The sequence below is a fragment of the Phaseolus vulgaris genome, chromosome 7, assembly GCF_051622355.1.
Source record: "Phaseolus vulgaris cultivar YP4 chromosome 7, ASM5162235v1, whole genome shotgun sequence".
Lineage (NCBI taxonomy): Eukaryota > Viridiplantae > Streptophyta > Magnoliopsida > Fabales > Fabaceae > Phaseolus > Phaseolus vulgaris.
In genome coordinates this window covers 58,181,302-58,193,994 of record NC_143504.1, presented here as the reverse complement: position 1 = coordinate 58,193,994, position 12,693 = coordinate 58,181,302, and the positions used below count along the sequence as shown (strand labels likewise).

General features: G+C 30.5%; 3 protein-coding genes and 5 non-coding genes across 9 annotated transcripts; all 8 read right to left on the bottom strand.

Moving 5' to 3' along the window:
- Nucleotides 1-113: 113 nt before the first annotated feature.
- Nucleotides 114-3,857, bottom strand: LOC137830692 (nucleic acid binding / methyltransferase). Of its 2 annotated transcripts, none has more exons than XR_016523516.1 (5): nt 3,384-3,808; nt 2,374-2,532; nt 1,394-1,478; nt 1,113-1,258; nt 114-480 (listed from the first exon to the last, which is right to left on the bottom strand). XR_016523516.1 is itself a non-coding variant. In XM_068638165.1 (5 exons), the coding sequence occupies exons 1-4, from the start codon at nt 3,699-3,701 to the stop codon at nt 1,113-1,115; spliced, it is 705 nt and encodes a 234-aa protein (XP_068494266.1). In that variant the 5' UTR covers nt 3,702-3,857; the 3' UTR covers nt 114-480. The 2 variants fall into 2 exon arrangements, 1 of the variants encoding a protein (XP_068494266.1); XM_068638165.1 differs by having other exon boundaries at nt 1,394-1,475; nt 3,384-3,857.
- An 859-nt stretch (nt 3,858-4,716) lies between these two features.
- Nucleotides 4,717-7,676, bottom strand: LOC137830691 (small ribosomal subunit protein uS7). Its single transcript, XM_068638164.1, has 5 exons — nt 7,580-7,676; nt 7,405-7,499; nt 6,993-7,264; nt 5,057-5,260; nt 4,717-4,974 (listed from the first exon to the last, which is right to left on the bottom strand). The coding sequence occupies exons 2-5, from the start codon at nt 7,495-7,497 to the stop codon at nt 4,920-4,922; spliced, it is 624 nt and encodes a 207-aa protein (XP_068494265.1). The 5' UTR covers nt 7,498-7,499; nt 7,580-7,676; the 3' UTR covers nt 4,717-4,919.
- On the bottom strand, nt 5,362-5,444 carry LOC137830800 (small nucleolar RNA Z102/R77). The gene has a single exon (XR_011084273.1). It is a non-coding gene; the product is annotated as a small nucleolar RNA Z102/R77 (small nucleolar RNA).
- Nucleotides 5,763-5,845, bottom strand: LOC137830804 (small nucleolar RNA Z102/R77). The gene has a single exon (XR_011084277.1). It is a non-coding gene; the product is annotated as a small nucleolar RNA Z102/R77 (small nucleolar RNA).
- Nucleotides 6,101-6,182, bottom strand: LOC137830801 (small nucleolar RNA Z102/R77). Its single transcript, XR_011084274.1, has one exon. It is a non-coding gene; the product is annotated as a small nucleolar RNA Z102/R77 (small nucleolar RNA).
- LOC137830803 (small nucleolar RNA Z102/R77) lies at nt 6,304-6,385 on the bottom strand. Its single transcript, XR_011084276.1, has one exon. It is a non-coding gene; the product is annotated as a small nucleolar RNA Z102/R77 (small nucleolar RNA).
- On the bottom strand, nt 6,511-6,592 carry LOC137830802 (small nucleolar RNA Z102/R77). The gene has a single exon (XR_011084275.1). It is a non-coding gene; the product is annotated as a small nucleolar RNA Z102/R77 (small nucleolar RNA).
- Nucleotides 7,677-9,570: 1,894 nt separating the features above from the next.
- On the bottom strand, nt 9,571-10,783 carry LOC137830709 (small ribosomal subunit protein eS28). The gene is made up of 2 exons (XM_068638189.2): nt 10,653-10,783; nt 9,571-9,900 (listed from the first exon to the last, which is right to left on the bottom strand). Exon 2 carries the CDS (start codon nt 9,897-9,899, stop codon nt 9,702-9,704), a length of 198 nt encoding a protein of 65 aa, XP_068494290.1. The 5' UTR covers nt 9,900; nt 10,653-10,783; the 3' UTR covers nt 9,571-9,701.
- Nucleotides 10,784-12,693: the final 1,910 nt, after the last annotated feature.

Here is a 12,693-nt window from a genome sequence, read left to right as displayed (position 1 = left end):
ATGCTGACATTTAGGAACTATCTTTTGTCTTGTGCAACGAAGTCAATTATGAACTGTTGACAAACTAGTATTAAGAAATTGCATATTAAAATGATGAAGCAGAACAAAAATCCTTGCCGAACACACAATAAGATTTCATTGCGGAATTGCTTGGCTATCCACACAATAATCAAAGATTTACCTCAACTTGAAAATATCAGAAAAGACAAGTTTGATGGGTCCATTGAAACTAAATTCCTCGTAATAATCTAATACGATCCAAAACTGTGCCTCTCACAAGAAATTGAACAAAATGGAAAATATCTTGGACCAGCAATCTCAAAAAATACACGCTTGTTGCCTAGAGGCCAATATCAATCCTAAGAAACGTTGATATTTTATCAGTATTTCTAGCAGAATAACTTCAATGTCCTTGAATTGACAGACAAGATCATTCAATATACCCATCCTCGTAAAATATGCAACTGCAGCTTCATACACCTACATCATATTCCAACTGTCATTTTCAAATTGGAAAATCCCGAATCGACCACCAATTTATTCTATACTCACTTTCATATGCACATTCCTTATAGAATATATGGAATGAAATTGAGTGTTGACAAGCTATAGGGGAAAATATATTAAACTTCAGGGTAAAATATAATTTTTTCAAATTTGGTTTTAACCCTTCAAAAATTTACTTATTTCTTCCCTTTAATTTGGAAATACTTTACTTCTGATCCTTAAAGTGATTTTTGTGACGGTTTATAAGTCATTAAATGTTAATTATATAAGTTTATAACCACTTTCAGGACTAAGAGTGGAGAATTTTCTAATGAGAGATAAAAATAAGAATTTTTGAAAGAGTAAAACCAAATTAGGAAAATTTTAAAGGGACCAAAAACATATATTCAAATTTATTTTAGTTCCTATTTGTAAAAACGTTTGTTTTGGTTCTTGTATTTCCTAAAATGTAGTGGATTTCGTCCCCGTTCAAGGCAATGAAGTATAGATAGAGTCAAGAATAAAATCTTCGAAATCACCGCTTTTAAAATAAAGGAACTAAAATCAATTTTGATCAAATTCTCAGAGACTAAGAACACATTGGCAACCAAAGGAAAAATATGTACCTATTTTTCCCACCCTCCTAGTCTCGTTTCAGGGTCATAGTTTGAGAACAACCGAAACTCATTTCCAAGTTTGCTGGAATGCTGAGGCCTAAAACCACAGGGATACAGGCCCAAGATCTCTGCTGCCCTTTCTTTCTGCACATCTCCTAAAAAAGTGTAATACAAAAATTAGAATACCCAACAACGAAAACAGTTATATTTCTTAATAATTCTTCAGACTGACTATCTCGTCATAAACATTCAGACTGATAAAAACACAATATGATAAAATTCATTGATACCTGTGAGCAGAAGCACAAATGACTCTCCAGGTTGTATGAGCAGACGAATCGTTTCAGCAACTTTCTCCAAGCACTCTTTGCTCTACTACCAAATAATTGCGTTAAGAAAATCATTAGTTATGTCACTTTGTTTTAAGTTGAAAGTATTGTATATTCTCAGTCTCATAGTCTCCGGGGATTACGATACTGGTTCAAGACTCAAATTCTTTATGCAGTAATCTAAGTTCTTTACTTTAATGAAAGGAAAAAAGGTTTGTCATGTCTTAAATAACATTAGATTTTTCTTATAATGTAACATTGTTGGTACCCTTTCTGGTAACAAGTAATTACAAATACAAAACTGAGTTACGCAAAAATAAAGCAGATAGATGACTCATTGCCAGAAGCTGTGAGAAGAGAATTCACGAAACAGGCTTTAAATTTAGTTCACATTGGAATATAGAAACCTGTGTATTCATGAAGCATGCAATTCAACTCATTGAAAAGGGATGTTAAGGAATGCACCATACAGCACAGCCTTTGGTTGTCCAACACAGGATAATTTAATATAAAGCAAAATAAAAAATTAGCTTCATATTGATTTCTGATTGCGATCAAACGTACAGGGGAGGGAGGAATATCAGCTTCATATGACAGTACTGTTATTACTTTTAATCAGGAGATATAAAAAGTATACAAAGGGGGAGGAATCCAACTTAAGAGAAGTCCAAAACAATAGTTTTGTAATAAATAAAAATTAGAAGACTATGAATGTTTTAACTTGATTAAGCTATACAGTTCAAACTCTTTTAACAACTTGCACACTAAATAAAGTTATACAAATAAATTTTCACATGAAAAATAAATGACGATCAATTAATCCTCTGCCAACCGAACCATTTTATAGTTTTCTGTGAAGTACAAACCAATTGGCAGAAATGGAAGAAAAAGGTACAGAAGACACTAATTTACAAGGTAACACGTCAGCAATTAATTCTCACCAAGTAAGGAGGATCAGCAACTACAACTTTGCAGGAATGCTTCAATTCTGATGGTATTTCATCAGGGAGATTGTAGTCATAAAATGTGTAATCACTTCCATATTGCTGAAAACGTTTGTCATACTCAAGAAGTTGCACAGTGGCATTAGGATTCATTTGCTGAAGGTTGAAGAAAGGAAAAGGAAAATGTTACTAATAGAGCAAAAGCGAATCCAGAGTTTAATTTTCACACAATATCTTTTTACATTGTCAACTAATTAGAAACTAGAAAACACTCTAAATATGATTTTTAAAAGTATTATAAAATAAAAAATCTTATCATGCATGAATTTGAAATATCTATGACAGGATGAAAGAGTAAAAAAATTATACTATCAGCGTATTCTAATTAAATCCATTAGTTAATACTAATTGCTGAAAATGAGGCCTACTTCATCTCTTTACCTTTCTCAAATGAACTTAATTTTCATAGACTGCTAGCCTAAAGATTTTTACTCTGTCAACATAAAAGTCCACAAATTTATGATAAATGGCTATACATGATTCAAAGCATTCTAAATAAACTACTTTCACCTATAAGGATTTGAAATTGTAAACATCTTCTACACTGAGACTTTATATTACAAATTAAACCAAGACCACGACAAACTTCATACATTTTTTTGGGTAATCGTGTTATTGCTCCGAAATGTCAAGACTTAGCACATGAGTAATATTCTCGGAAGAGTGTTCCATCAATTACATTTCTTTCATACACGACAATCAAACTCGAACATGAGATCATGCTTAAAGAATCCAAGTTCACCTCAACTGGAACCAACTAAACTTGGTGTAAACAAAATTCATACATAATCCAAGCTCTTAAGGCAATGCTCAATAACTTTTCAACTATTATGCAAATTTCATTCCAAAATCATGAACGTCAATCCCAACCACTCTCACTTAAACAAAAAGGTAAATACATTTACTAATTAAAATCAAACTGAAATAGCAGAGGAGCAGGAACAAACCTTGAGATAAACATAGAGAGTAGGGCAAGCAATGCAGGCAACGCGAGCGTGGACGCCACCGCAGAGAGTGAGAACTTCCTCGGCGACGGTTTTCGCTGTTTCGGCACTGTACCAGAACTGGCTCAAATTCCAATTCTCGGACACGAGAGAAACTTCGGAGCCTTCTCCGGCGTCGGAGTGATGCTGCTGCTCGGCGAGGAATTCTTTAAGGGCGGCGAGAGTGTGGGAGCTGAGAGCCGGTTCGTCGTCGTCGGAGGGTGCGGAGGACTCAGTGAGTCCAGTGACCGAGTTAGGGTTGAGTTGGAGTTGGTCCGCCATTGCTCTAATCTGGTGTGGCGAGGAAGAGTTGGAGAAGAGATTGGTAGGGATCCGAATACAAGCTGCTATATTATCGGGTTCGGGTTTCAAGTATTCGGATCCAAACCGAACCAACAAGAACCGAAGGTGTTATAACCTGTGTAATCGGATTCAAGTGAAACGTTAACATCTTTTTTTCATTTTTTATGTATTATTTTTGAAGATTTTATATGATTTCTTTTTATTAAAATTATATAAACTACCGAAAATACATTAGTTCGCATGCATGTGTATAAGAAATATTTATTACATTAAAGTAATCTAGTTTTAAAAATATATATAATTTTACAAAAACAAATACTAAAATAATATATGAGATGACTAATTTTAGTGAGTTATTTTTAAGTAGAAAGATATGTTTCTAATAACATTTCATTAAATAATAATAACTTTTATTCATTATATATATTTATGTAATTAAAAAATAATATCTCATATTTTCTATTTACGATAAATATCATCAAATAATAGTATATAAATAGATTCAAATTTAACTTTCTTAGTTTTGATTTTTAATAATTAAATTAAATTTAAAATTTACTTTCTTAAATTTCATAATCAAATTTATCCACGTTACAAATTATTTGATTTTTCCCAATCTTACTAAAGTGTGTGTTCATACGTATATAAAGCAATGACAGTGTTAGGTCTAAGCTTTTCGAATTGGTTTTGTAAAACTAAATTATAAGCCAATGACAATATATAAGACTTAATTGAAAATAATAAGTTTTACTTATTCTTAAGTATCAAAGAAAACAAATTATTACCGTTGTCAAAAACACAACACCACAAGTATTGTGTACTTAGTTAATTATTAATTCAATTCTATTTTATTGTAAAAATATGACCTTATTTTGAACCTCTAATACGGTTAATATCATTTTTGGGTTTAGGGTTTAAATATTAGTACATTAACAATTCGTAATTACATAATTCATAAAATTGTCACTAATTGTAACACCAACAGGGAAACAGATGATCACAAAAATTTATAAAAGAGGCTTAGTAATAAATTCAATGTCTTGGAATATAAATTTACGTCCAAGAATCAAAATCCCTTAAAACGAACTAAAAATTAACTAAAGCCAGAGAAGAGCATTGCACAATATTCGAAATTGTAATTAATGAAGTACAAAAATCGAATCAAAATCTTTCTGGTACAGTACAGCTTCCAACAGCTTAACGATTAGCCTTGGCAACTCTTTCAATTTCATCTTTCTTCTTGATGGCATAACTGAAATAAATTAGCAGTTTTAAGTAATAAGGATTATAACTACATACGATGATTTAATCTGAGAAAATGAGTGAAATTATACCTGTTAGATGAACCTTTTGCGGCATTAATAAGTTCATCAGCCAAGCATTCAGCAATTGTCTTGATGTTTCTAAAAGCAGCTTCCCGTGCCCCAGTTGTCAGAAGATATATAGCCTGATTAACACGTCGAAGGGGTGAGATATCAACGGCTTGTCTCCTCACCACTCCAGCAGATCCAATTCTAGTTGCATCTTCACGTGGACCACTGATAAAAAAATAGCAAATAAATAAAATAAAATCAACTTAAAATTTAATCACAACAATACAAAGAACAGAATTTTTTTACACAAGCAAAACCAATAAGGAGAATGATCAGATAGAGCTAATACAGTTGTGCCATCATACTGGCAATCAAACCAATAGGGAAACAATTAATCATCATGTCATTCTCCAATTGCTACATCATTGATATTTAGCTAAAAATGTAGCAAAAGCATGAACAGTACAATTAACAAAGGAAATAGCATGTTTCACTTCAAATACTATATAAATATATAATATAGTTGTATAACAATAGAAGATAAATGAAGACAATGATCAATAATAGATAACCTCTAAAATATCATCCACCAGTAAACACAAAAAGGAACCAGGAAAATAATTTCACTTGACACAACTATGATAGATTTCATAATAATTATAAACTCAGTAACATATATTGATTCGACTACACACAGTTTATAAGATTGTTTTAATTTATTTAAGGAGAACGATCAGATAGAGCTAATACATTTGTGCCATCATCTAGGCAATCAAACCAATAGGGAAATAAATGATCATCACGTCATTCTCCAATTCTCAACATTGATCACTGAACTTAGGTGGCATTAATGAACTTCAAATGTAAGTTACAAATAGTATAAATAAAGAAAATGATCAATAATAGGTAACTACAAAAATATCATCAACCAGAAAAGACAAAGGAACAAGGAGAAAATTTCACTGGACAGAACATTGATAGATTTCATAATAATTTTCAACTGAGTAAAAAATACAATAATTCAACTAATATTCACACAGTTTACAATTATACTTTATTTAAGGAGAATGATCAGATAGAGCTAATACATTGTGCCATCATCTGGGCAATCAAACCAATAGGGAAATAAATGATCATCATATCATTCTCCAATTCTCAACATTGATCGATAAACTTAAGAAGCGTTAGTCAACTTTGAATGTCCTTTACCCAAAGTATAACCACAAAAACATTAGTAACTAATAAGATTGTTCCAATTTAATTAAGGAGAATGATCAGATAGAGCTAATACATTGTGCCATCATCTAGGCAATCAAACCAATAGGGAAATAAATGATCATCACGTCATTCTCCTATTCTAACCATTGATCCCTAAACTTAACTAGCGTTAATCAAATTTGAACGCCCATTAATAAAATACAATAACTCAACTGAAATGCACACAATTAATAAAATTGATATAACTTATTTAAGGAGAACGATCAGATAGAGCTAATACATTGTGCCATCATCTGGGCAATCAAACCAATAGGGAAATAAATGATCATCATGTCGTTCTCCAATTCTCAACATTGATCCCTAAACTTAGGTACCGTTAATAAACTTTGAATGTCTTTTACTCATAGTCACAATGTTTACATGCTCTAACATCTACTTATGCTAAAAATAAATATGATAACGACAACGGTCATTATCATCATTCCATTCTCCAAAATCCATAGGCAGAAGCCCACAACATAAAATTGACGAATACAAAAATTATAAACAAAACAATAAAAGGCCATTTAGACATTATAATTTTAAGCTCGCAGTTTTTTCTAAAAATTCCAATAATTCCAATTTTCTGAATGCAAGCAGTGACCAGAAACAGTCGCGATGCATACACAATTGAAACCCAACAGAGAGCTATCGAACACAAAAAACATCAAAAAAATCAGTTCTCGGCACTGGAACATACCTATTGATGACGGCATCAACAATGACCTGAATTGGATTCTGGTCAGTGAGCAAGTGAATGATTTCCATGGAATGCTTGATAATCCTGACAGCCATGAGTTTCTTTCCGTTGTTTCTTCCGTGCATCATAAGAGAGTTGGTGAGTCTCTCTACAATGGGGCACTGAGCTTTTCTGAAACGCTTCACTGAGTACCTACCGGAAGTGTGAGGAACATACGTAGCATGCTTCGACGACACAACTCCGATATAATCAGCCAGCGAAATATCATTGACCTAATAACACACAAAAAAAAATATCAAACTAAATTAAGAAAATTAATCTTTCAATCAATTTAACAAGGAAGAGAAGCAGACTAATACACATTACAAAATTATTGTTGAAAAAAATGTAGGTCAAAGTAAGAGATGAGTGCCTGAATGTCTTCGAAGCTCCAGCGGTTGAAGAGTTTGACATCGAGTTGGGAGGGATCTGCAACGACGGCAGCTTCGGTGACGATGTCAGCCATGGCTGCAGAATGAAGTGAGAAGAGAGTTAGAGAGAAGAAGAGTGAGAGGAAGAGAAGTAGAATGAGAAGGGAGAGAACGAACTCGTTAGTATTGGTGGCACACAGTGGGTGCAGAGAGTGGAGTGGCGGAAGAGCTGCAATTCCAATTGCAACAACACTAACCCTAGGGTTTGTGATTTTAGTTTGGGTATTTATAATGATCGAAAACCCTAAGTTGAATGGTTAGGCCCGGCCCAATTAGTTTTGGGTATTTCTGTTTGTCCGTGGAATTGGGCCTTAGTTGTTTTCATCCTATCCATGAATAAAATATATTACGTAGGTATTTCTTTTTTGGCCAAATTCTTCCTGCACCTTCCTATTTTTTTATAATTCTAACAATATATTTCTTTTAGTTCTAACATATATTTTTCTGTATGATAGAGAGTGTGATGTTTTCTTTTTCATTTTTAAGTGGTATAGGTTGTTTGTGGTGACGGGTGGTAAATACTATTGGTTGACGTAAGTTTTGTGGTATTTATTATTAGTGTTGGTTGTGTGTTTTGTGTTTTTTAAATCACAAACCCATAAAAAAAAATCAACAAGGTACAAAAATAGAATATAAAATTAATATATATATATATTCGTATTAGGGAACGTCAAATACAACAACAATGAAACTGTTTCAATCGTTTACAGTTGAAAAAAATGGAAGTGTTGCGGTTGGAATAAAAATATGCAATTGGAATGTAGGTATGGAGATGCGGAATGTATTTGAGATTATTTAAAAATGTAAGATTATGTTTTATTATAATTATTTAAAATTTTTGAAAATATTACTAGAGATTGCATTTTTTACAGAAATTGCAATGATAGATTAATTATTTACAATTAATATAAAGGTGCGGGGAGGTACGAAGATGAAGGGAGAAAACACTGTATAATGTTACCAGAGAGGTATGTATATTCTGTATCAACTTCAGAAAATTCTTTTTTGCTCTTTTCCTTGGCCACGCAACAGTATCAGCTTATTATAGCAGTTCATTTGTTGTTATGATAATATTGTGTAAAACCAAAATTCGGTTCCTAAGTTAATCAACACATTTGATTTTTTTTTTATTTGAAAACAAATTCATATAACTAAAACATTTTGTTATGACTAAAGGGTTCGTCACTTTTAAGAAAGATAAACAGTCTTGTTAAGGTAGTTTTGAAAAGGTTGATTTGTACAGATAACATCTGTTATTAGAACATGGAAGAAGATCATGATGTTTTCAAAAGACTTTTAGTTTGTAAAAATTTGTTTATCTTAAAAGGAATGACAAATCAATATATTATATCTGTGCACATTGAAAGGCAGTATAAGCCACAAATTGTCCTTGTTATAATACGACATTTAAAGCATTAGACTTGTCATAGCATATGGTTTTAGTTCCAATACCTTTTAACATCTACAGAACTTTGGTGAACAAAATTGGGACATTCGTTTATGTGAGAATATAAATGAAATCTTGAAAAGTAGCATCCCAAGATTGTAAACAAACTTCAAAAAATTTTACATTTAACATGACCAAGAGGACAATCATTCACCATGCCAAAAGTTTAGGCCATTAGACACTGAACTTTTCCCATATAAGCCATTAGTCTTTTATAATTTTATTCCCCACAAGTTGCTGCATCCAGAGTTCTTCATTTCTTACTTTAGAAGTCTTCAGCATGCTTAAGCTTATAGATTCACTTATTCGCTACCACATCATGGTTGCTTTTATTCTGCTAGATATACAACTGCTTTGATCTGTGTTTCTAGTTTTTAAAGAATCTTTCAGTCAAGTTCAGGTGAAAGCACAGAAATCAACAGATTCTGCCTTTATCTCAAGAATAAGCTGGTGATTATTGGAATGATTTAAGGAAAACGTTTGGAGTTGCTAGTTCTGATAATTTGTGATCTTTGTCAAATTTGCAAGATAATTGTAGATATTGAAAAAACATTAGTAATATTTTAGGTAACAAGAATACTCAAAATTATATTGGATTGACCACATCCATTGCAAATCGAACATAAATGCAGAACTCAAAACTCTGCTGGCTCAATAAACATCAAAACTAAAAGTCACAATGCAATTATAATAATAACATAGATCCAGGACAGTAAAATATGACATAGGTAACTATCACAAAAAAAAACAGCATTGTTTCACTTGAAAACTGAATCAAACAATCAAGAGACTCTAGCGCAACCTCCTTGCTTCTCTCTCAGACTCGAGAAGGGTAAGAATGTCTCCTTCTCTGACTGGTCCCTTTACGTTCCTCATGATATGACGGTTCTGATCATCCAAAAACTTTACTCTAACCTGAGTCACCTGCCCTCTCGACCCAGTACGGCCCATAACCTTGACAACGATAGCATGCTTCACCTGAGAGTCCATCCTGCTCAAATACAACAACCAGTGTTTACAAGGATGTAGGTTGTAAGGTCTCTGCATACCAAATCACTCATACATTTGTATGGAAAAGAGAGAATCACACAAAGAAAAATTATACTTTGACAAATACAACTTCTGATCAGTTTAAACAAAAAATGAGTTCATGATTCAACAAAAAATATAATCCTTGTCAAGAATCAAGAATTCAACATGAAATACAATAAATGAAGGGAAAAGCAAAAATTGAAATACTAACCGGACCTAATTAAGTAGGTACAACTCAAAAAATATCTGGTGCGATAAACCATTGGTTCAACATGACATGATATCATTGTATATACATGTGCATTACGATTAATAGGGCAATCGGCTTGATTTCAAACATGAATCACCTACAGCCAATTTCTTTACTACAAAATCCACCGTAAAAAAACCCTAAACCCTAATAACCTATGTGGCATCAAACTTATTATCAAAACCACCATCCAATGCAAAACATCATAAATCAATAGCCAAGTGGAAATCATTAGAATCGTAAACAATAAAATAAACTATTACGGCGAAAAAAAAAAGTAAAAATGATCAGCAGAATAACAATCAAAAGATGAAATCAAGAGAAAAAAAAAAAAAATAGGATTCAATCATCAACCTCCTAATAAAACAACAGAAGATTCAATGCAGAATTCAGAACAACACAATAAATTCAATGCAGAATTCAGAACAACACAAGAAATTCAAAGCAGAATTCGTCGGTACCTTATATGATATTGAGAGAGGGGAGAAGGCTAGGGTAGCAGCCGCAACTCTCTTCAAACTCGCAGAGAAGAATAGGGAAAACAAACCCTAGTTATTGAAATTTATAGAAACGAGCCTTTTTTTAAATGACAATTTTATCCCTGCAAAATCATAAACGCAGAAGATATCAGTGGCCTTATTCGAAAATGCTATATTCAGTTTTAAATATTTTATAATATTCCTGTATATTAACTCCTTATCACAACTAATTTCACGAGTTCTTATTTTCAGTCCAATTTTTTAATCAAATAAAAAAACCAACTTAAGCATTAAAAATTTATATTTATTATTTAAACGATATAAATATATAATAATATAGCAGATAATAAACATTTATAAATTAAATTTGATTATAGTAATTAATATATAAAGGTAATAGTCCTTAATTTATTCAATTATAGATATATTATACATTTATTGCCGATAAAAAAAAGATATATTATACATCTTTAAATACTTGTAAAATATTTTGTATACATATTTTAAAAAATTATTAACTAATAAAATTTGTAAATATTGTGGGTGCAACAAACACAAATGGTAATGTGAATAACTTAGATCCAACAACTTGCTAATTACTTTTTGCACCCAATGTTTTTAGCCAATTACCGCACCCAATGTTTTAGCCAATTACTTTTAGCACCCAATGTTTTAGCCAATTACTTTTTGTACTCAGTGTTTTTTAGTCTGTACCTAATAATTGTGAAAGTTTAAAAATGTCCTTTTTAGTTTTTAAACACGAGTCAGTGATAAAGGGTAAAATGTCTTTTGAATTTGAATTTCAGAAATAATTTTTAGATTTTAATTGTCATAACATTTTGCTTAATTTTTTAGATTTTGATTTTTATAATACATTTTTTAATTTAAATTTTTATAATACATTTTTTAATTTAAATTTTTATAATACATTTTTTAATTTAAATTTTTATTACATTTTTTTTAATTTTAATTTTTCATAATTTTTCTTTTAAATATATTCTTGGATTTTGTTTTTCAGGAATTTATTTTAAGTAGAAATTCTATTTCAGATTTTTTTTACAATATATTTTCTAATTTTTAATTTTTAATTTTTAATTCCAAATAATAATTTTAAAATTTTCAAAATTGATTGGTTTAAATGCAAGCTACTGCCTAACAACTAAGATGGTAAGAACACTCTCAACACATAACTTTTTCTTTAACTTTAATATTCTCTTTCCCTTTATTATCATTACAAAATAATTGATTGAAATATTAATTTTTATATTAAATCTTGAATTTATAATAAATAGTTTATAAAAACTAATATTATTTTATATTTGATTAATATAATAAAGTCAAAATTTGTATTAAAATGGTCAAACACTCTAGGTTAAATTTACTTTGCTTAAAATTTTCATTTTTTAAAAACACAACTTTATAACTTTTACCATACATTAGTTAGTGAGCTGAGAAGGATAATGACATTGTGACATTATAATGAATTTATTCATTTATGGCACCACCAAATAATAAAAATTCCTTATCTAATAAGATGAAAAAGAGGTTGCACAAATAATTAATTCTATAACTTGTAATTATTTAAATATTAGAACTAAACTATTTTATTTAATTTGGCATAAAATAAAAAATTTCAATTCGAATAATGTCTAGTTATTATAAAAAAATTGATATTCCACAAATATTTTTTCTAAAATGAGTTAATGTTATGTTTATGATTATTCCTACTTTTTTTTAAACTTTAAGTTATTCATCAGAAATTCATTAATATTGTACAATTTAATTACTTGAAATAAAATTTGAAGCTCTAATTAAGATGGAAAAATTAGAATGTTGCAATTATTATACTCTATGTATTACATTTTTATTATGATGTTACATATTTGTTAATCTATTTAGTTTAACAAAGTAATGTATAAAATCATAAATATATAAAGATTTATTATTATGAACCACAGCGGTAATAAAAGTCGTAAGCTTAAATATAATGTTTTAGTTTTTGATAAATTATTGAATTTCATTT

What these genes read in the sequence shown, in the direction of transcription:
- LOC137830692 (XM_068638165.1), bottom strand. Translation starts at nt 3,701, where the DNA reads ATGGCGGACCAACTCCAACTCAACCCTAACTCGGTCACTGGACTCACT. An exon ending in CTCTCTATGTTTATCTCAAG is followed by an intron (nt 2,533 to 3,383) that starts GTTTGTTCCTGC and finishes TTCAACCTTCAG; the next exon opens with CAAATGAATCCTAATGCCAC. An exon ending in TTGCTGATCCTCCTTACTTG is followed by an intron (nt 1,476 to 2,373) that starts GTGAGAATTAAT and finishes ATTTGGTAGTAG; the next exon opens with AGCAAAGAGTGCTTGGAGAA.
- LOC137830691 (XM_068638164.1), bottom strand. Translation starts at nt 7,497, where the DNA reads ATGGCTGACATCGTCACCGAAGCTGCCGTCGTTGCAGATCCCTCCCAA. An exon ending in GTTGATGCCGTCATCAATAG is followed by an intron (nt 5,261 to 6,992) that starts GTATGTTCCAGT and finishes TTTTTTTATCAG; the next exon opens with TGGTCCACGTGAAGATGCAA. An exon ending in GCAAAAGGTTCATCTAACAG is followed by an intron (nt 4,975 to 5,056) that starts GTATAATTTCAC and finishes AATTTATTTCAG; the next exon opens with TTATGCCATCAAGAAGAAAG.
- LOC137830709 (XM_068638189.2), bottom strand. Translation starts at nt 9,899, where the DNA reads ATGGACTCTCAGGTGAAGCATGCTATCGTTGTCAAGGTTATGGGCCGT.